Here is a 23,901-nt window from a genome sequence, read left to right as displayed (position 1 = left end):
GAAGGAGGAGGATCGCAGAGAGTATGGGGCCATCCTGAGACTACATAGTGAATTCCAGGTCATCCTGGGCTACAGTGAGACCCTACCTTGAAAACAAACAAACAAACAAACAAACAAACAAACAAACAATAGTCATGATGATAAAATGTAGGAAAATGCTTTAAGTAGAAAGCAAGACAAATTTATATGCACAATAAAAATAAGTATGTTACAAAAGAGAGAAATTCACTAAAACTCTGAAAGATTGGTGAGTCTAATACTATCCTCCTCCTCTTTGTAGAACTGGGGATTGAACTCAAGGCCTTGTGCATGTGAGGCAAATGTTCTACAACTGAGCTATATACCTAGCCCAAGGTATTTTTCTTTATTGCTTTTCTCCAAATACTATAATGTTTGTACACTATGGAGCAGACTCAGGGCCTCACACATGAATGATATATTTTTATTTTATTACTTCTTTTATTGTAAAGCTATTTACGTGTATATATGGGTACACACATGTGGAAGTCAGAAGACTTCCTGGGGTGTCACTCTTCTCCCTCTACCTTGTTTGAGACATGGTCTCTCTTATTGTTGTTTTATGCTGGGAAAGTCAGAATAACAAGCCTGTGAGCTTTGGGTTCTTCTGATTCTGCTTCCCATTGGAGTAAGTGCACTAGAATTAGTATGTGTAGCCCACATGTCTGGCTTTTACATAGAGATTAGGGATCTAAACTCCAGTTGGTAGGCTTAAGGACCAAGTGCCTTTATAACCACTGGGCCATCTCCCCAGCTCCTTATTCTATTATTTGTAACCACTGAGCCGTCTATTATTTTAAAACTTATTCCAAGCCTCTGTCTTTATCCTTTCACAAAAATGACAACCTAGAGTAAGGTGATATTGACCAGTTCTTCCTCTGTTGTTGGTCTCCTTGTCCCAGCTTACAAGGAATGTAACATCTTGTTCTTTGCCTCTTTTACAGACAATGCTTTTCTGTTTATAAGCCAAGCTCTGCTTGACTCCCTAACAGTTATTTCACAGAATAAAGTGCTGTTGATTCTAGAATCACAAAGTAAAAACAATCAAGAATTTCAATGCCGGGCGTGGTGGCGCACGCCTTTAATCCCAGCACTCGGGAGGCAGAGGTAGGAGGATCGCCGTGAGTTCGAGGCCACCCTGAGACTACATAGTGAATTCCAGGTCAGCCTGAGCCAGAGTGAGACCCTACCTCGAAAAACCAAAAAAAAAAAAAAAAAAAAAAAAAAAAAAAAAAAGAATTTCAAACTAAGCTTGGAGTGGCGGCTCTTGCCTATAATCTCAGCATTTGGGAGGCTGAGGCAGCAGGAATACCATGAGCTCAAGGTCAATTTGAAGCCTTATTTTAAAATCAAAACAGAAGATTTTTGGCTGAGGAGATGGCTTAGCAGTTAAAGGCTCTTGTGTGCAAAGCTTGCCAGCTTGGGTTCAATTCCCCAGTACCCACTTAAATCCAGATACACTTAAGTCAAGAGGCACATGGACCTCAAATTCATTTGCAGTGGCAAGAGGCTCTGGTACATTTCCCCTTCTTTCTCTCCTTGCAAATAAATAAAAATATTTTTCTCATTTTAATATTTTATTTATTTATTAAAGAAAGAGAGAATGAACATGTCAGGTTCTCCAGGTACTACACATGAATTCCAGATGCATGAACTACTACACATGAACTCCAGATGCATGAATTACTACACATGAACTCCAGATGCATGCACTACGGTGCATGAACTCCAAATGCATGCACTACCTTGTGTATCTGGCTTTATGTGGGTACTGGGGAACTAAACCTGGGTCCTTGGGTTTTAATAGCAAGCACCTTAACCACTAAGCCATATCTCCAACTCCCCAAAATATTTTTGTTTAAAAAGAGAAAAGAGATTTAAGTTAAGCTGCTAAAATTCCATTCTTTGACTATGCTTTCATTTCCTTTTTAAATATTTTATTTTTATTGATTTATTTGACAGAAAGAGGGAGGGGGGGAGAGAGAAGGGGGGAATGAATGGGCACACTGGGGCCTCCAGCTGCTGCAAACAAACTCCAGGTACAAGTGCCACCTTGTGCATTTGGCTTACATGGGTCCTGGGGAATGGAACCTGGGTCCTTTTGGCTTTGCAGGCAAGCATCTTGACTGCTAAGCCATCTGTCCATCCCTATACTTTCATTTCTTCCTCAAACCTTTTTATCTGCATTCCCTCCCTGCTGCTCTGCAGCTGGCTCCTCTCAAGAGGATGGAGGCGCTGCTGCTTCCCGAAGCCCTCCCACCCTCCTCTCTGCTCACCCCGCTGCAATTGTACTGAAGGCCCTCCAGTGATCTGGGGCACCTCAGGCCCCTTGTCCCACCAGACTACAATTCTCTTTGTCCATTGGCTATAATACTATAAGCTAGAAGGCAGGAAATGTTTCCCTGGTAACCGCTGCGGCAAGTTTTCACTGTTGAGGGGCAGATGTTCACAAGAGCCCACCTGAACAAAATTCTAAAATGTTCTTAGCATGTTGCTAGGTAGATTAAAAGATCATGTAGAAAGTATCTCAGCTGGCAGGTTCACAATTTTATCTGTTACTAAATAGAAGTGACTTTAGGACATGGTGAACACTTGGCACTGGGAGTTGATATTGAAGGCTGCTAGGAGACAAGGCTGGTCATAAACTGGAAGGACAAGCCATGAAGGGGAAGGGGCATTCCTCGAAGAAACTGCATACTCAGGATGATGAAGACACAGAAGCACATGTGACATTTCTAGAAAATGCAAATGACTGTTGAATGCTTTGTCCAGGAGTTAGGGTTTTCCCCACAGGATTGTGGACAACACTTCAGAAGGCCAAATGGATCAAGGGAACCTGGGGCCCCAGACCAACCCAGAGGCTTCCCTGGTCATGAGAGGGCAATAAACCCAGGCAGAATCCACCTAATCCCTCTGCCCCTTCCCTTAGAGGCAGCTGGAAAGGCAGGTTGGACTGTGGAGCTGCCAGTTGGCCCATTTCTAGGCAATAGCTCTTAGAATCTAGGCAGTTCCATGAACTTAGACTGGGGGAAAAATTACCTTTTTAGCCCTAATCTTGTTTTTTAAATAATTTTTAATTTTAATTTGAAATACTTATGGGGGGGAGGGAGAGAGAGAAAGAAAGTGACTATGCCAGGGTCTCTTGACACTACAAATAAACTCTAGACACATGTGCCACTTTGTGTATCTGGCTTTACATGGGTGCTGGGAAACTGATGCTGGACAATCAGGCTTTGCAAGCATGTACCATTAATTGCTGAACCATCTCTCTAGCCCCATTTATCCCTAATCATTAACTGAAATGAGCATGCTTTCTGTGAATATGAAGTGGGTCATGGTGGCAGTACCTGTGGTTTTACACAAACAGAGACAACTCCCTATCATATTAGTCCCCCAAAAAAGCATCATCACTTCTTTGAAAACTATAGGAGTTTCTTAGCTCTGCAAGTCTTGTTACTTAGTGTATTAAAGAAGCATATATGTACCACAAATCTTTAAATTATTAATAACTGCATTACAGTAATTTTCCATTTTTTAAAACTTAATTCTAGAGACAGGCGTGGTAGTGTGTGCCTTTAATCCCAGCACTTGGGAGGCAGAGGTAGGAGGATGGCCATGAGTTTGAGGCCACCCTGAGACTCCATAGTGAATTCCAGGTCAGCCTGGGCTAGAGTGAAGCCCTACCTTGAAAGAAAAACAAAAACAAACAAACAAACAAAAAACCACACCTTAATTCTAGCCAGGTGTAGTGAGTAGCGTGCAATCCCAGCACTTGAGAGCAAGATCAAAAGTTCGAAGTCACAAAAACAAACCAAAGCCACAATCCCTTTGTGCAGGCTTCAACACAAGCTGAAGGGATGTACAGCACACACACACGTGTGTGCCTAGAGACTCTAATTAAGGATGGGGGTGGTGGCACATGACTTTAATCCCAGCTCTTGGGAGGCGAGGTAGGAGGATTGCTGTGAGTTCAAGGTCAGCCTGGACTAGGATGAGACCCTAACTCAAAAAGCCCTCCCCCCCAAAAAAACCCTAATTAATTCAGGACAGAAACCTGTTATATCTGAGGCCATACTCAAAGTGCCCTCTGGGACATGAAGGTTCCTATTGCTTTGCATTTTCCCATGGAAAGTCAGGCCTCTGATAGTCCACAGCACTCCATCTGTGGTGGGGTCTCCAAAGAGTCCCAGAGAAGACCTCCCCATCTTCACTTGGTCTTTTCCCACAGTGTGTGCAGTACAAACCTCAAAAGAAAATTTTTTCTTTTTCTTTTTTTAAGATAGGGTCTCATTCCTGCCCAGGCTGGCCTGGAATTCTCTATGTAATCTCAGGGTGGCCTCGAACTCATGGTGATCTTCCTACTTCTGCCTCTCAAGTGCTGGGATTAAAAACGTGCACCACCACAACCAGCTCCAAAGACATTTCTATTCCCAGGATAAAGGAAAACCAGAAAAGGGAAACTAATGATTCCTACCCATAATCCACACCTGGAATGAAGGAAGGAAAAAAAATCCCCAAGACATTTTTATGTGAAGGAACAATTAGTAACTTACTTCCGTTCTAGCTGCATCCTTGTTTTAACCATCCAAATAGGGTTCATTAAGGTATTTGTGATAAAAGCTGAAAAACAAAACAAAACAAAAAACCAAAAGTCAGCACTTAAGAGTCAGCATTTATTAAAGCTGTCCAAACTGGGTGTGGTGGCGCACACCTTTAATCCCAGCACTCAGGAGGCAGAGGCCACCCTGAGTCTACATAGTGAATTCCAGGACAGCTTGGGCCAGAGTGAGACCCTACCTCAGGGAAAAAAAAAGGCTAGCGCACACTTTGAGGTCAGGATTTTAATGGCCTAATAGGGCTGGACAGCAGGAACCAGCAACAATCCCCTACTGCAGTGGAAGCTATAGTCCCCTAATGTGTAACACCTGTTCCTACAGCTGGGCCAAAATTGCTGGATTTCTTGAAACCTGGTGTGATCTTTCCAGCCTCTAGGTGGGGCTGTTGGCATTCTGGTTCATGGGAATTTTAGGGCAAAAACTAAAAAACTCAATTTAAAAGCCTCAGATCCAGAAATAATTTGCTTTTGAAGTTGCTAACCCAACGGTTAACCTGACTACAACTTTGAATAAAGGAACTGAATCTGCAGTTACTTGAATTCAGAAGTAGACAGGAAGCTGAAATCTAAAAACTGATCAGTGTTCCAGACCAGCCAAAAAGAGGCCAGTGCCATGGTATTATCCCAACTCTCCTCTAATACCTCACGCCCTCCAGAGTCCTGAGTAAGCAGATTAGCTAGACAGCAGAGGATACTAATTTGAAGAGCTCTCTCAAGGTCTGCAAACATTACAAAGGTGATTAATGGCTTCTAGATTATGGCTAACTCACTACTGGCCTATTAAGTGCAGGTTAACCTATTTTGGAATGCTATAGACTCCTCAGAGCTCAGTATTAAGGGAACACCTTTCTTGTGAGAAGCAGCTTTGGTTATTATTTTCTATTTAACTAGAAACCATATAACTACTTAGATGAGTTGTTAGTAATTTTATTTTTTCAATTTTTAATATTTTTTCTTTTTCTTTCCTTTGTTTTTTTCGAGGTAGGGTCTCACTCTATCTCAGGCTGACCTGGAATTCATTACATAGTCTCAGGGTGGCCTCGAACTCACAGTGATTCTCTTACCTCTGCCTCCTGAGTACTGGGTGGGATTAAAGGCATGTGCCATTATACATGGCTGTTTTATTTTTATTTATCTATCTGGGGGGGAGGATGGGGGAGAATGGGCATGACAGGGCCTCTAGCCACTGCAAATCAACTCTAGACACATGTGCATCTAGACGCATGGCTTACATGGGTACTGGGGAAACAAATCTGGGTCCTTAGGCTTTATAGGCAAGTGCCTTAACCAATAAGCCATCTCTCTAGCCCATGTGTTTAAAAAAAAAATTTAAAGAAGTATTTTATTTATTGATTTGAGAAGAAAGAAAGAGGCAGAGAAAGAGAGAAAGAATAGGCATGCCAGTGCCTCCGGCCATTGAAAACAAATTCCAGATGTATGTGCCACCTTGTGCAGCTGGTGTATATGGGCTCTGGGGAATTGAACCTGGGTCCTTAGGCTTCTTAGGCAAATGCCTTAACCAGTAAGCCATTTCTCCAGCCCCAGCCTATGTAATTTTTTTTAAATTATTTATTTATTTATTTGAGAGCGACAGACACAGAGAGAAAGACAGGTAGAGGGAGGGAGAGAGAATGGGCGCACCAGGGCTTCCAGCCTCTGCAAACGAACTCCAGACGTGTGCGCCCCCTTGTGCATCTGGCTAACGTGGGACCTGGGGAACCGAGCCTCGAACTGGGGTCCTTAGGCTTCACAGGCAAGCGCTTAACCGCTAAGCCATCTCTCCAGCCCAGCCTATGTAATTTTTTTGTTCATTATTTATTTGAGAGTGACAGACATAGAGAGAAAGGCAGACAAACAGAGAGAGAAGGAGGGGGGGGAAACGGGCATGCCAGGGGCTCCAGCCACTGCAAACAAACTCAGATGTGTGCGCCCCCTTATGCATCTGGCTAACGTGGGTCCTGGGGAATCGAGCCTCCAACAGGGGTTCTTAGGCTTCACAGGCAAGCACTTATCTGTTAAGTCATCTCTCCAGCCCCAGCCCAAGTAATCTTATTTTTTATTGAGGGCAACAAAGGTAGACCAAATGGCATGGACACCTTATAGGTTACTGGCAGATGGAAATGCTTCTAAAATAGGTTTAAAAGGACAGAGGCTGGGGTTGGAGATATAGCTTAGCGGTGAAGGCACTTGCCTGCAATGCCAAAGAACCTCAGTCAGACTCCCCAGGACCCACATAAGACAGACGCACAGGGTGGCACAAGCATCTGGAGTTTGTTTGCACTGATTGGAGGCCCTGACACGCCCATTCTCTCTTTCTCAAATAAAAATATTTTTTTTAAAAAAGGGCAGAGGCTTCTCCTCACAATCTTCCAAGTCCACACTTTTTTTTTTTCATTTTAAAGATTTATTTTTATTTATTTATTAGAGACAGAGAAAGAGGGAGAGAAAGAGAGAATGAGAATGGCATGCCAGGGCCTCTAGCCACTGCAAACAAACTATAGACACATGCCCCACCATGTGTATCTAGCTTAGGTGGGACCGGAGAATCAGAGAATCAAAACTGGGTCCTTAGGCTTCACAGGCATGCACCTTAACTGCTAAGCCATCTCTCCAGCCCAAGCCCACACTTTCTGATGAGTACTTCCTGGGAGTAATTCCTGCCTTGAGCTCTTCAGAGAGGGAGGACTTCCTAAATAAGTAAATAAATAACAAGGCAGGCATGGTGCTGCATGCCTTTAATCTCAGCACTCAGGAGGGAGAGGTAGAAAGATCACTAGAAGCTACCCTGAGACTACATAGTGAATTCCAGGTCAGCCTGAGCTAGAGTGAGACCCTACCTCGAAAAACAAAAACAAAAACAAAAAGCCATATGCACAAGGTGGCACATGTGTCTGGAATTTGTTTGCAGTGGCTAGAGGCCCTGGTGCGCCCTGTTCTCCGTTCTCCCTTTCTATCTGCCCCTTTCTTTCTCTCTTAAATAAAATTAATAAATAAAGCTTGAGTGGTCAGAGAAAATGAAGTCGTTTCAAACACTCAAGTTCTAAAATTCTAACATAAAACTTTCAAAAATTACTTTAGGTACAAAGGATCCCTGCAAACAGAACACCACCACACCATGCATGCTGTGGACAGCAAGACCTTTCCATCTTGCTTGTGGGGGTAACATACCTGCAGAGCCAGCTGAGAAAATGTGCACAATGTTGCTATTAGGAGCAAAAATGCCATTAAATTGTTCTTTGGCTTTGGAGTAACATGCAAAGTACACAGCCCTGTTGAAACAGAGAGAATGTTATAAAGAAGGCATTATGACACTATGAAATATGTGTCCTCTCTGCAACACAGGAGGACAACAGGGAAGAGAATATGGGGAAGAAGCCAGCAAGGAGCCAATAGCTTGACTTCATTGTGCTGAAACCCAAGCCTGCCGCAGGCCCTTCAGGAAGTTCTTGCTCCTCCAAAAATTATTTAGTGGTGACAGACAGAAGTACCAAAAATAATCTTGGGAGAAAGAGATTTTGGTAATATAAAGTCCTTTCATATTCATAAATGCTAATTTTTTAAGCACCCACATATTTGTAACTTTTAAGACATGTTCTCTTTCTAAAACACACTACACTTGCTCTGCCTTACACCAAAAGGTACATAAAGTATGATGCCTACTGTTTGTGGATGACTCAGGATCACCATGCCCAGAGTGCAGTGTTTATGTCTTTCCTGCAATGCAGAAGAAGTGCTTTTATTTTTTTAACTGCTCACCAACAAATCAATAACACAATCTACTTTTTCATCTCAGGCTCCAGACTACTGTTAAATGAAAACTGCAGGAGGCCATTGTTTTAGACAGGCTCTGGCATAAAAAAAAGAAAAAATTGGAGTCATCTGTGCTGAAGTTTCTGTTACCAAGCCAAGCTGTTACCTGAATTTACAAGAAACCAGGATTGAAGAGATACCGTTGTTTCCCAAAAGGTCTAGTTTCAACTGGCATGACAATCACATCCCCTCTGTTATAATCCTTATTAAAAAGTAGTTGGGTGTGTGTGGCTGGAGAAATTGCTCAACAGTTAAAAGCACTTGTTTACAAATCCAGGTGGTTCAGGTTCAGTTCCCTAGTACCTACACAGAGCCAGATGCACAAAGTGGCGCATATGCCTGGAGTTCGTTTGCAGTGGCAAACAGGCCAATGACACACCTATTCTGTCTTTCCTTGAAAATAAAACATAACCCGGGGGCTAGAAGGATGGCTAAATGGTTAAAGGCCCTTGCTCACAAGCCTGCTGGCTCGAGTTTGATGTCCCTAGCACCCAAGTAAAGCTGGACGCAAGTGGCATACACACCTATAATCCAAATGGGAGGCAGAGCCAGGAGAATTTGGAAGCATGTGGGTCAATTAGACTGGTGCACACAAAGCAGCAAAAATAAAGCCAGGAAGACCCTATCTCATCCAGAGTAGAAAGAGAGGACAAATACCCAGAAGCTATCTTCAGACCTTCTCATGTACAACCAACTCACACACACACACACCAATGTTAAAAAGTTATTTTCCATTGTTCTCTCTCCCTGTACTTGCCTTATAAATAATGCTGAAACATCATTCTATTTTTTGATCTTTGTTTCTGTTTTTTACAGCCCTTATCTGTCTAAAAAACAAGCCCAACTTCTGCTGCTCTGCCTATCAGAACACTTATTTTATGGAACAAAGTACTGCTGGGTTCTTGAATGGAAAAAGTTGGTTAAAACCTTTAAACTAAATTGGTGTAATTTTGGCATTTGACACACATACATTCAATTGTTAAATTTTATACACACAGTTACCTTCTCCATCAGCACTGTCCAATGAAACTTTCTACAAAGATGGAACGTTGCTCCAATATAGACCCGCTAGCTATACATGGATATCAAGTACTTAGGCTGAAGAACTGAATCTAATTTTAATTAATGAGGCCAGCGCTTAGTATACTGGGATAATAAAGTTCTTCACATTCAAACAGGCTTACACAGGCTTTAAAGAGAATTTAAAACTAAGGATGCCCATATTTTAGAAGGCAAAGCCTGGAAGCCTTTATAATTCCTTCAGACCAATGTTTCTGAGTGCCTCTGAGTCACCTGGACATTTGTTTATTTTTATTTATTTATTTGAGAGTGACAGACAGGCACAGAAAGAGGCAGACAGATAAAGAAAGGGCACGCCAGGGCCTCCAGCCACTGCAAACGAACTCCAGATGCATGCACACACTTGTGCATCTGGCTTATGTGGATCCCGGGAAATTGAGCCTTGAACTGGAGTCCTTAGGCTTCATAGGCAAGTGCTTAACTGCTAAGCCATCTCTCCAGCCCCACCTGGACATCCTGTTGCAAGGCAGATTCTGACACAGGTCTGGGTGTGCCCCAAGACTAGGCATTTCTAATCTGCTTCTATGTGATAGTTAGGGGATGACTACTCACCACACTTAAAAGCTTAGAGACTGTGAGTGCTGATAGCAGTTTAATCCTCACACTGAAATACCAGAACGTCTTCCTCATACACGGAAACACATTTCCACGGTCACTACTACTTCTCTATGCCAACATTTAGGCAAAACCAACATGGGCAGAACAACTGGCTATTTAAGTGTCACCCGTGGACAAGAAAGGATCAGCACTGCACACTGACCACACAGCTCACTTATTCAATGGAGAAGGCTTACCTTGATGGTGCAACTCCAACCAAATTTGGACCCAAGCCTCTAAAAAGTGACTTTGGTCCCTCCTTTTCCAAGATTGACCTGAATAATAAGAAAAGACAAAGCTTAAAAATTCTTTGAGGGGTTAGGGTTATAGCTCAGTTAGTAGAGTGCTTGCATGAAATCCAGGGTTGGATCTTCATTTGAATTCAAAGCCAGCCTGGGGTACATGAGACTGTGTCTCAATGCCAATCAACTCCCCCTGAACAAGGTCTATGCTCAGTAATGAGGAGATAATCTTCACCTGAGCTCCTTGAAGGAATACCATCTTTAAATTACCCCCAAATCTCATTGTTACAGTATAGGATCAGAAGGCTGGAGAATAACATCTGCAGTAGTACAGTGAGAAGTCATGCCAAGCTGGGCATGGGTGGCGTACCTTTACTCCCAGCACTTGGGAGGCAGAGGTAGGAGGATCGCTCAAGTTTGAGTCCACCATGAGACTACATAGTGAATTCCAGCCTGGGCTAAAGCAAAACCCTACCTAAAATACAAAAAAACAAGCATGAAACTTCTTTTGTCCACATAAGAGCAGGATGTTCAGGACTGTGCTACCTACTGAAATCCTACTAATGTAGGACGGGCACCTGGCAAAGAGAACAATGTTCTCAATGATAAATCACTGAAACACAGGCTCACAGATTTATTTGGTTGGTATTTCTTTTGGTTTTACTATTTATAACAATCTTTATCTTCTATATCTAACTATTGTACTAAGCACTAAAAATGGACACGAGGAATAAAAAAAACCTAGTACATTTGGTGGCCTACATGAAGGTTATTCAAAGCCAAAGTCTAGCTAGGTGTGGTGGTACATGCCTGTGATACTAGTACCTGGGAGGCTGAGACAGGAGGATCACCATGGATTCCAGGACAGCCTAGGCTACAGAGATCCTGTCTCAATACCTAAACAAATGAACCAGTACATAAATAAAGCCAAAGTCTAGAATCTCAAGTCTAAAATCTTGTGGCTTTTATTTAAATCTTAGTAACATATACATAATAGAAGTTCATCATTTGAACAATTTTTCAGTGTCAGTAGGATTGCACAACCAGAACCACATCTAACTCAAAAATTTCATTTTCTCTAGCTGAAACTGTCCCCATTAAACGTTACTATGTTTCAAGAGGATGAATTTTGTGGTTTGTGAACATCTCGATAAAACTGTTTTTTGTGCATGTGTATATGCACGTATACATGTAGCTGTGTGTGGAAACCAGAGGTCAACATCTAGTATCTTTTGAAACTGCTATATTTTGAGACAGGGTCTCTTACTGGATTAAGAATTCAATTTGACTACATTAGCCGTCAAATCCTAGGGATCTTCCTGTCTCTGCCTCCTCGTGCTGGCATATAACCACTCCCAGCTTTTTATGTGTGTACTGGGGATTTGAATTCAGGTTCTCATGATTGCATGGCAAGTACTTTGCCAACTAAGCCATCTCTCAGCCCTCAATCAAGCCAGTATTTTAAAAAGTAGCAAGGGAGGGCTGGGGAGATGGCTCAGTGGTTAAATGTACTTGCTTACAAAGCTTGCTGACCTGGGTTTGATTCCCCAGTACCCACATAGAGCCAGACATAAAAAGTGGCATAATTGTCTGGTGTTCATTTGCATTGGCAAGAAGCACTGGCATACCTGTATACACATACACACATTTGCACAAATAAATATATACTTTTTAAAAGTAATAAGCTAGCAGGGCATGGTGGCACATGCCTTTAATCCTAACACTCAGGAGGTTGAGGTAGGATTACTGTGAGTTCGAGGCCAGCCTGAGACTAAAAAGAGAATTACAGGTCAGCCTGGGCTAGAGCAAGATCCTACCTTGAAAAAGAAAACAAAAAAAGTAGTAAATTAGACTCTGTTGCATTTATACAATTTATTCCAAAACATGAGTTTTATTTTTTTCCCATAATCTCCACAATGACAGGCATAAATCCAGCTATTTTAAATGCTTTTAAAAATATTTTATTTGAGAGAGAATGGTGCACCAGGGCCTCTAGCCACTGCAAACAAACTTTAGATGCATGAGCCACTTTATACATTTGCCTTATGTAGGTCCTGGGGAATTGAACCTGGGTCCTTTGGCTTTGCAGGCAGGTACCTTAATCGTTAAGCGACCTCTTCAGCTCATATGATTCTTTTTAATGGAGACGAAAAGATTCTAAAATTAAATTTTTGTGGAAATAGTTGCACAAAATTCTATGACCATACAAAAAGAGCTAAACTATGTTTTTTATTTTTACTTTTTTGGTTTTGGTTTTTTGAGGTAGGGTCTCAACTCTAGCCCAGGCTGACCTGGAACTCATCCCTACCATTGCCTTCTGAGTGCTGGGATTAAAGACATGTGTCACCATGCTGGACTTTTTCTTCATATATATACACACATATACATACACATTTTTTTTGTTTTGTTTTGTTTTTTTGAGGTAGGGTCTCACCCTAGTCCAGGCTGACCTGGAATTCACTCTGTATTATCAGGGTGGCCTAGAACTCATGGCAATCCTCCTACCCCTGCCTCCCGAGTACTGGGATTAAAGGTGTGTGCCACTACGCTCGGCTCTTTTCTATTTTTTTAGGGAGAGGCAGAGAATGGGTGCATCAGGGCCTCCAGCTACTGCAAATGAACTCTAGATGCATACACCACCTTGTGTATTTGGCTCACATAGGTCCTAGGGAATCGAACCTGGTTCCTTTGGCTTTGCAGGAAAATGCCTTAACCACTAAATCATTTCTTCAGTCCTCTTTTTTAAAATATTTTATTTATTTGACAGAGAGAGAGAGAGGAAGAGAGAGAGGGGGAGAGGGAAGGAGAGGGAGGGAGGGGGAGAGGGAGAGGGAGAGAATGGGCACACCAGGGCCTCCAGCCACTACAATCAAACTCCAGAAGCATGTGCTCCTTTGTGCGCATGTGCTACCTTGTGTGCTTGCATCACTGTGCATCTGACTTACCTGGGACCTGGAGAGTCGAACATGAGTCCTTAGGCTTCACAGGCAAGTGACTTAACTGCTAAGCCATCTCATCAGCCCTCTTTTCCTTTTCCTTTTTCTTTTTTGAGGTAGAGTCTTATACTAGTTCAACCTGGAACTCACTCTGTAGTCTAGGTTGGCCTTGAACTCGTGGTGATATTCCTACCTCAGCCTCCTGAGTGCTGGGATTATAGGCATGATCTACACCTGACTGACTAATATGAAATTTCTTAAACCTGAAACTGAACTGTGGCCAGCTTGGTGGTGCATGCCTTTAATCCCAGCACTCAGGAGGCAGAGGTAGGAGCATCACTGTGAGTTCAAGGTCACCCTGAGACTACATAGTGAATTCCAGGTCAGCCTGGGCTAGAGTGAGACACTACCTTGAAAAACCAAAAACAAATAAACAAAAAACCAAACCTGAACTGTGACTTGGAGAATACATTTGTTTTTAGGTCCAGGTTCAATTTCCCAGTAGCCACTTAAAGCCAGATACACTAACTGGCAATGCATCTGGAGTTCATTTGCAGTGAACAGAGTCCCTGACGTGCCCCTTCCCTCTCTGCTTACAAATGAAGATAAATATTTTTAAAACAATAAAAATTGGTTGTCTATAAAAAGATATAAGCAAGATATGTGTACCATTGCTATGACTTTTCTATTGTTCGTAATTATTTAAAAATAAAGGGTTCTGTTTTAGACAGGCACATGCCTTTAATTTCAGCACTCAGAAGGCAGAGGTAGGAGTATGGCTGTGAGTTCAAAGCCAGCCTGAGACTACACAGTGAACTCCAGGTCAGCTTGAGCTACAGTAAGACCCTATATCAAAAATAAAAACTTTTTTTTTGTTGTTGTTGTTTTGAAGCAGGATCTTATTCTAGCCCAGGATGACCTGGATCCTATTCTTAGTCCAGGCTGTTCTCAAACTCATGTTGATCCTCCTACCACAGCCTCCAGAGTGTAAAAATACATTACTTATGTTATTTTCCTCAAAGATGATTGTTTTTGAAAGGCCAACCTCTCTTAAACAAACCTTTCAAATTAATAATGTGAAGTCATCTATATCTTATTTAGTTTTTATTTTGTCTTTTTTTTGAGGTAGGATCTGCTCACTACAGTAGGTACTAAAGATTTGCAAATGCGTAGATATCTAACAATTGTTTTAAGCTCAGATGTCATTGTGGTCTCCAGTAATGATGGCTGTGCCTCTCCAGGAGCCATTTAAACACGATTAGGCTCCAGGAAGCTGGGAGCCCTCATCCATAATGCAACAGGGAGTGTGTGTCCTCAAGTGACTTGGACATTTTAAGAACTGAAGACAGTCTCCATAGTTACGCATATTAACAGTTGGCAAGGAATCAAACCTGTTACATAATCTGAACTTCTAACCTAGCTGGATGTTTACAACCCTCTTCTAGAACAATCAGGTTTCTACTATAAATGACATACTTTGGCTTCAAAAGAAGCATGTACCATTAAACTCCCCCACCTTCATGGCAGCTTTCATATGGGAAAAAAGTGAAAGAAGAAATCAGTTTTGTTGGAAGCATTTAATTCTTTTTCCTACTTTTAGATTATGGTTATGTATATAACAGACTAATCCAATACAAGTATCTTATCTAGACATGGCAGTTATTGAAAGATATGGACTATCTCACTGATAAACACATTACTTTCCATATTAAAAAAGTCCTTAAGCTGGGCTGCCTTTAAGCAGAGGTAGGAGGATTGCCTTGAGTTCAAGGCCACCCACCCTGAGAATAGAGTTAATTCCAGGTCAGCCAGAGCAAGAGTAGGACCCTACCTTGAACAACAAAAACCAAACCAAACCAAACAAAAGCAAAAACAAAAACAAAAGTCCTTGAGGGCTGGAGGGATGGTTTAGCGTTTCATGCGCTTGCCTGCAAAGTCAAAGGACCCATGTTTGATTCCCTAGGACCCATGTAAATCAGATGCACAAGGTGGCACATGCATCTGGAGTGTTTGCAGAGGATGGAGGCCCTGGTGTACTCATTCTCTCTCTCAAATAAATAAATAAATAAATATTTTTTTAAAAGTGCTTTAAAAAGTGCCTTGGCAGTTTGAAGAATAGAAACTATTGAAAACAAAAATTAAACCCAGAGACTCTTTTAAAAAAAGCAATTACCTGGGCTAAAGAGATGGCTTAGCGGTTAAGGTGCTTGCCTGCAAAGCCTAAGGACCCATATTCGATTCTCCAGGTCCTATGTAAGCCAGACACACAAGGTGATGCAAGCACACAAGGTCACACATACACACAAGGTGGTACATGCTTCTGGAGTTCACTTGCAGTGGCTGGAGTCCCTGGCATGCCAATTCTCTCTCTTTCAAAAAAAAAAAAGAATCTACCTGAAAAACATACTCTGGTAAATTTAATAGTGACAGTATAAACTAGTTAACACCTTACTTTAAAAAAGTTTTCTTTTTAAGTAATTTTATCCATAGGGTACATGTTTAAGTAAATTTATCCATAGGATACATGTTTTTCCTCTAATGGGTTAGTATGATATAAGACACCACTACAAAGTAGCTTCCACTGTAAAACAATAACCTTCCTGCAAGCAATCTGCCCGAGAAGTCATTTTACGGAGTAGTGACTGCAGGAGTAGTGACTGCAAGAGTAAGGCAAGGAACAAGTAGCTGAGTGTTAAAAAAATGACCAGGTTCTTCACTGGGGCGTTTAGTAAACACTGTGTCTCCCAGAACTGTGAACTGAACACAGAGATGGGCCTTGCAGTATAAAGAAGGCTGGGCTCTGTCCTATGGCTAAACTGAGCAGAAAGCAGCCATTCACAGGGACCCATGGCAGTACACTGTCCACTGCTTCAAGAACTTACCCGTAAGAAAAGCACACATGGCTCCTGAAGGGAGGTTAAGCATGCTTTCTTCAGATGGGAAGTGGGTAATAGCATACCAAATCTTATGTTTATTTAAGTTGGAAGTGGGTAATAGCATTCCAAATCTTATGTTTATTTAAGTTGAGAGAGATAGAGGCAGGCAGATAGAGAGAATGGGCACACCAGGGCCTCTACAAATGAACTCCAGACACATATGCCACATCTGGCTTACGTGGGTACTGGGGAATCAAACCTGGGTCCTTAGGTTTCACAGGCAAACACCTTAACCGCTAAGCCACTTCTCCCAAATCTTATGTTTAAAAAGCATAGAAGATAGGCATGGTGACTCATGCCTTTAATCCCAGCAGGTCAGCCTGGGCTAGAGTGAGATCCTACCTCTAAAAACCAAAACCAAAACAAACAAAAAAAAAAAACCCCACAAAAAACAAAAACCCACAGAAAAGGAACCTCTTATAGTGATAGTTAAGAGCCTGTTAAGGCTCTTTCTAAATTTATTTAAACATTAGAATGACACTGAGTACTTCCTCCTCACAGGCAATGTTCTAGAAGTCTGAGAAAATACTTTAGTAATCAAAACAAACACTTCCCACCACCAAGTGGGGAGGAGTGAGAAGAGACAGAAACAACACTGCTTGCTGGATGGAGGTGAGTGCAGAGGATAAAGGAACAAGGGATGGATGTTGGGGGATGATTCAGTTTTAAAATGGAAGGTCACAGTGAAGCCTTTCTGAAAGGGAACAAAGCCATACAGATAATGTCCAGCACAAGGAACTTATAGAAGAAAATGTTCTTGGTCTTTTGCAGAAACAAGGAGGTTTGGAGGGGAAACAGGCTACAAAGTCAGGGAGGTCACAGCAGGACTAGAGTACAGAGCCTGCAGGCCCTAGGGAAGGCTCAGGACAGTGGGAGGGAGGTAGATGATCCCCTAGGATGTGAGCTACCCTCCTGAGAACACTGAGGAAAGTGGAGTCTCAGGTTCCAGCAGCTAAGAAGCCAATACAGCGACGTAAGTGCAGCATGGGGGCCGCCATCAGGACAGCACTTGAACAAGGAGCCTGTTGAGCCCTTATATGATCTTTATTGGCTTCCTCAAATTTATTCAAACACTCAGTTGGGACTGAGTCAAGTTCCACATATATATTTTTTCTTTTAAATGTTTTTATTTATTTATTTATTTACAAGGGAGAGAGAGGGAGGGAGACACACACACACACACACACACACACACACAGAGAATGGTTGCACCAGGGCCTCTTGCCACTGCAAAGAAATTCCAGATTCATGCACCACTTTGTGTATCTGGCTTATGTGGGTCCTGGGGAATTGAACTGAGGCCATCAAAATTTGTAAGCAAAGCTGGGCGTGGTAGCACATGCCTTTAGTCCCAACACTTGGGAGGCAAAGGTAGGAAGATTGCCGTGAGTTCAAGGCCACCCTGAGACTCCACAGTGAATTCCAGGTCATCCTGGGCTAGAGCGAGACCCTACCTTGAAAAACAAAACAAAACAAAAAAAAATTGTAAGCAAAAAATATGTAAGCAAGTGCCTTAAATCCTGAGCCAGCTCTCCAGCCCCTATTTCTTTTCTTTTCTTTTTAAAAATAATTTATGGGCTGGAGAGATGGCTCAGTGGTTTAAAGGCATTTGTTTGTAAAGCCTGATGGCCAGAGTTCAAGTCCCCAGTACCCACGTAAAGCCAGATGCACAAAGTGGCGCAAATGTCTGGAGTCCATTGGCAGTGGCAGGAGGCCTTGGTGCACCCATTCTCCCTCTCGTTCTCTCTCTTTACAAATAAATAAATAAAAAATTTTAGGAAATAATTTATTTGAGAGAGAGAGAGAAAGAGAGAGAGAGAGAAAGGGAGAGAAGAAAGGAAAGAGAGAATATGGGTCTCTTTTTGTCATTGCAAACACACTTCAGACACATGTGCCTCTCTGTGTGTTTGGCTTTACATGGGCACTGGGGAATCAAACCAGGCCCAGCAGGCTTAGCAAGCAAGCGCCTTCAACTGCTGAGCTATCTCTCCAACCCTGCTCTGTGTACAGCGCCATCTCCCTAGTCCTTGTGCATATAATTTGAAGGCAGAGCTGAGAGGATTGCTGTGCATTGCAAGAGGATACAGGAAGACCCCAAGGTCCTACAACTATAGCTGCAGGGATGGAGCTGCTTTATCCAAGCAGGGAAGGCTTTGGACCTAACAAGTCACCCACTTTGTTTGGATGGCTGGTGAACAATTGCTCTACTGGGGCTACTGGAGATAAGAAATACAAAAGATACTGGAGATGAAGAATACACATTCCATAAAACTTAAGACAGAGGAACACTCTCATTTATCTTACAGGCTCAGCCTTGCTGATAATCACAACTTTTGGGTAATGGTTTCTCTCATATAGTTTTAACTAACTTTACAAGTTATTTGGCAAGCATGCATGATGGTGCTAATTTTGAATGCTAGCTAGTAAAGCAGGCATTCCTTGTGTCCATCTCACTGCATCAAAGGCACTGCATGCTCCTGAGATGAAAGGTGTTAACCGAGAGACCCACCAGGAGGGTCTCCCAGCCACTGAGGACCAGAACTCAGGTTTGTCCTGACTGAGATCCATGGCTGCCTTCATACCTCCTGGCTGTTAGCTCTCCTGGGCCCATTGCTAACCTCCTGCTTTTACATGCATCACTCCTCTTCTCAGTTGTTAAAACTGAAAATCCTGTCCTCCTGAACTCTTCCGGAGAAGCCTCCTTTTCCCTTTTGGGTTCCTCTTCTCTCATGTGGGGCCTGGTGGAGTGGTCTAGTTCTACTGGGTAAGCTGGATGCACCCTCATTCACGAAGTCCACAAAATGCCTGTGTCATTTTATAGATTTATAGGTAGATTTTATAAACAAAACACACCTAAAAATAATTAAGAGCATGTGTTCTACTTATTTAAAACATGGCTGACCTCTGATTGAAGTGCTGAGTATAATGATTTGAGGAGGAGCATCTCCACGCATTCTCATTTTCTAATGGTTCTCAATTATATCTCCACACTGATGAACAGCAATTTCCTAAAAATCTCTTTGTCCAAGAGACCTGAGTATTCCACTCAGTTAAATTCAGTTATTTGTTGAGTTTCTTTTTCAAAAGCACAGTCCCAACTGGGTGTGGCAGTGCACATCTGTCATCCTAGCACGTGGGAGACTGAGGCAAGACTGTGAGTCCCAGAGCAGCCCAGGACACATGGCAAAAATCTTCCTCCTCCAACAAGATAGGTGCAGACAGTCCCTAAGCTAAAAAGTGGATGTCAAGTTTTTTTTTTTAATTTTAAAAAATATTTTATTTATTTGAGAAAGAGAGAGAGGCGAGGGACCGGTATGGAGAGAGGAAAGGAGGGAGGAAGAAAGGAGGGAGGAAGTTGGCATGCCAGGATGTCCAGCCACTGCAAACTCCAGATGCATGTGCCACCTTGTGTGGGTCCTGGGAAATTGAACCTGGGTCCTCAGGCTTCACAGACAAGTGCCTTAACCACTAAAGCCATCTCTCTAGCCCTTTTTCTAAAATGTTTAATTTTGCTTAAGCCTCCCCCCCCCCCCCCACACACACAAGGCAGGGTCTCTCTCTAGCTCAGGCTGACCTGGAATTCACTATGTAGTCTCAGGGTGGCCTTGAACTCACGGTGATCCTACCTCTGCCTCCCAAGTACTGGGATTAAAGGTGAGGCGTGTGCCACCATGTTCAGCTTCAACTTTACCATTTTTTATCAGCTTGTTAGCCCACAACAAAATTTGAGCAGGAGCAACATGATACAACAATTTAAATATAAGTTTTCAGTTTGCTTTGCAACTAAACTTCCAGTCCTTCCTGATGATGATCATAGGCACAGCGGGACCCCTGATACCAAGGGTATGAGGTCAGAGTTCAAGGGTATTGAGAAGAAGCCCAATTATTACTGGTGCACAGTGGCACACACCTGCGATTTCCACACATGGAGGCAGGAGGATCAGAAGCTCAAGGTCATCCTCAGCCTTATAATGTGTCCAAGGCCTGGGCTACCTGAAACCCTGTCTCAAAGGCCCTAATTCTTTTTAAAAATATTTTATTTATTTATGGGGTGGGGTGGTGAGAGAATGGGCATGTCAGGGCCTCTAGCCACTGTAAAAGAACTCCAGACACATGTGCCACCTTGTGCATCTGGGTTCTGGAGAGTCGAACCTGGGTCCATAGGCTTCATAGGCAAGCATCTTAACCACTAGGTCTCTCTCTAGCTCCCTAATTCTTATATTTGGACCAAGACTATGTAAATAGAATACCCATTTGAGTAGGTCGGTAGACATTCTGTGCTGAGGAGGGACAGGGTAAACAGATGACAAGAGCAGAGAATGCTGATGAATGGGGACTTAACTTACTTCAGAACCTGTAGGAGTCCAGGTGTCACAGACGTTGGTCTCACCATTCCAGCTCCACTAATGGTCCCCAGATGAACCTGAGGATAATACACTGTTTGGAGAGCTAGTCTCGAAGACTGTAGCCTGGTCTTAATGACTTCTAGTGGACAAGTGAAAATAGCACCAACTGTGCCCCCGCATCTGCAAGAAAGAAGTCACAGCAGAAGAGTGACATGATTTTCTATGTCAGCACAATGCACCTTGTAGCAAAAATAATAAAATGGGCAGATAGCCTGGGTATAAGTGTGTGTATATATATATACATGCATACACAATTTTTCATTTCATAAAAATTATACCAGGGAGGTAAAAAATATGAGTTGAAATTCCAAGAGCTAAAGAGACGAACACTGTCACTATGACCCATACGGACAAATGCCCACATCACAACCTGCAATGGTTTTGCACTGTCCCACTGTATCCATGTACAAAATGTATAAAATGTATAATGTATAAAACCAAGATACTGCTAGGTGTGGTGGTGCACACCTTTAATCCCAGCACTCAGGAGGCAGAGGTAGGAGGATCACTTTGAGTTCAATGCCGGCCTGAGACTTTAGCGACTTCTAGGTCAGCCTGGGCTAGAGTAAGACCCTACCTCAAAAAAACAAATCAAACCAAACCAAACCAATTCCCTCCTGCTGGATGTTCATATCATTTCTGATCCCAATGAGATTATATACTTCCTCAAAGTCTCCAAGTGACTAAGTGTTCAAACCAAGCCCAAATCCAGACCCTCTACTATCTCCAAAACTATGCTCATTTCCCCATACTAAGGGATCTTTTTAGGTGAGTATTTCAGAAAGGTAGAGGCTACATACAGAATTGTACACACTTAGATAATTTAAACTATTTAACTTCAAACCTAAGAATTGGTAACTAGTCCTTTATTACTCTTACAGTGTTTTCTAATCAAGATCAAAATGGAAAAAAAAGTGATGAGCCTTATTTATATTGGGCCATATAACTTTTTTCTAAGTACTCTAATGTATAAAAACAAGATACTGCTAGGTGTGGTGGCGCACACCTTTAATCCCAGCACTCAGGAGGCAGAGGTAGGAGGATCACTTTGAGTTCAATGCCGGCCTGAGACTTTCGCGACTTCTAGGTCAGCCTGGGCTAGAGTAAGACCCTACCTCAAAAAAAAAAAAAACAAATCAAACCAAACCAAACCACACCCACCAACCAAACAAGAAAAACAAGATATGGAGAATGCTTAAGAGGTAAAATAGATTTATTTTTTACCCATGTCCCTTTACACAAAATAAATCACTTATCAACTATAATAATAACCATATACTTAAAAAATATTGGAAGAAGTATCTGCTACAAAGTAGGAAAAATAAGTAGCAGAATTCTACTTATGATCAATAGCATAACTCCATGTCACCAAAAAAAAAAAAAAAAAAAAGTTTCTAGGTAAATTCTTTCATGACAAAGTCAAATCCAACAGAGGCCAAACACCTTTGCTTTGTCCCTAAGTCAGCTGCACTCATTACTTTGGCCAGATGGCAATCAAATCTATGCTACCTATCAGAGAAAGGTAGATTTATCCAATAACACTGCTCTGCAGACAGTGAGTGACCGCTGATGCTGTGCACTGTGACTAAGGCAGAAGGGAGGTATGGTGATGAAAAAGCCTGCGCTTCTAACTCCTTCTCCTTGCTTGAACTGAGCACTTCCAGACTTAGGAATCTTGTGCACAAGGTAGGGAGGATTCAATATTACAGTGTCACAGCTACCACCAATAAAAGGGCAAGCACTGCAACAGAACACCACAGTGCTATCGTTATTAAAATTAAATTGCAAGCCCCTTATTATTTTTCCAAGATACGCACTTTGAATTATACAATCTTATCCTCCTGCAATAAATAAAAATCAAGTTCTCTTATCTCCCTCCTCTCCCTAAAAGTCTTGTCTACTAAAACTTGGTAAGATTAATGTCAACCTTCAAGGTGCTAACAGGCATACACCCTGATTTTGAGCCATAAAAGTAGATAGAAATGTGATTTAGCATTAATCTTGGCCTACTTTATGTAAACACCCAGCTTTATGTAAACTGTATCTTAAAAGTTGTCTTAAAAAGTTCTCCATGTTAAAGCTCCTTATTATGTAAGTAGAGAAATCAATCTGGGATAGAAACTGTCCAAAGAAGAGTAAGCCGTTAAATGCACACTGGCTAAAATTCCTTAAATGGAAGTCAACAAGGTTTTTTTTTTTTTTTTTTAATTTGAGAGAAAGAAAGAGGCAGAGAGACAGACAGCGAGAGTGAGAGAGAGAAAGAGAGAGAGAGAGAGAGAGAGAGAGAGAGGGGGGGGGGAGGGGGAGGGAGGGCGAGCACGTGCTTGAGAGAGAATAGGCGCACTAGGGCCTCTAGCCACTGCAAATGAACTATAGACGCATGTGCCACCTTGCACATCTGGCTTACGTGGGTCCTGGGGAGTCGAACCTGGGTCCTTTGGCTTTGCAGGCAAGCACCTTAATGGCTAAGCCATCTCTCCAGCCCACAGTTTTGATATAAAACAAAATGTCTAAATAAACTGTCCCTGAAATTTAAAAGTTCCCTGACAGTTGTTTGTTTTTGGTGCTGGGAATTAACCTATGGCCTCACTAATCTCTAGCAGAATTTTTCAAGTACCTTTTTTTTTGGTTTTTCAAGGTAGGGTCTCACTTTAGCTCAGGCTGACCTCAAACTCACAGTGATTCTCCTACCTCTGCCTCCCAAGTGCTGGAATTAAAGGCCTGCACCACCACACCCAGCTCTTTTTTAAAAAAATTAATTAATTAATTTATTTGAGACAGAGAGAGGGGGAAAGGGAGGGGGGGGAGGGAGAATGGATATGCCAGGGCCTGTAGCCACTGACAAACTCCAGACGTATGAGCCCCCTTGTGCATCTGGCTAACATGGGATCTGGAGAATCGAACTGGAGTCCTTAGGCTTTGCAGGCAAGTGCCTTATCTGCTAAACCATCTCTCCAGCCCTTTTTCAAGTATCTTTTAGATAAGCTTCTTATTCTTCATGAATCAACATGTACAGATATTCATCAGATTTGTTAGTTGGAAACAATAATATGAATATGAAATTCTGACTTGTCTAGATTAGCCTTTCAAATTTTTCTAAAATAATTTAATTACAAAGTCTGGGAGTGCAGTCCAGTTGCAGAGCACATAGTTGGTGAGCTTGAGGCCATGGGCTCAACCTTAGCAAAACACAGACACAGACACTTAATCATAATATTTAATTTTATTTTAATATTTTATTTATTTATTTATTTGAGAGAG

General features: G+C 42.2%; 1 protein-coding gene across 1 annotated transcript in view; it reads right to left on the bottom strand.

The window, feature by feature from the left end:
- The window catches only part of Slc25a33 (solute carrier family 25 member 33), a 44,210-nt gene that overhangs the window by 3,263 nt on the left and 17,046 nt on the right, over positions 1–23,901 (bottom strand). Inside the window, exons 2-5 of the mRNA XM_004657670.3 lie at positions 20,581–20,760; positions 10,318–10,395; positions 7,802–7,902; positions 4,572–4,638 (exon numbers count right to left, since the gene is read on the bottom strand). Coding sequence (XP_004657727.2) covers positions 4,572–4,638; positions 7,802–7,902; positions 10,318–10,395; positions 20,581–20,760 — 426 coding nt within the window. The remainder of the gene's footprint in view (positions 1–4,571; positions 4,639–7,801; positions 7,903–10,317; positions 10,396–20,580; positions 20,761–23,901) is intronic.

This window comes from Jaculus jaculus, chromosome 5, assembly GCF_020740685.1.
Source record: "Jaculus jaculus isolate mJacJac1 chromosome 5, mJacJac1.mat.Y.cur, whole genome shotgun sequence".
Lineage (NCBI taxonomy): Eukaryota > Metazoa > Chordata > Mammalia > Rodentia > Dipodidae > Jaculus > Jaculus jaculus.
Note: the sequence above shows the minus strand (reverse complement) of the source record. Positions and strands in the feature narration are given on the sequence as shown.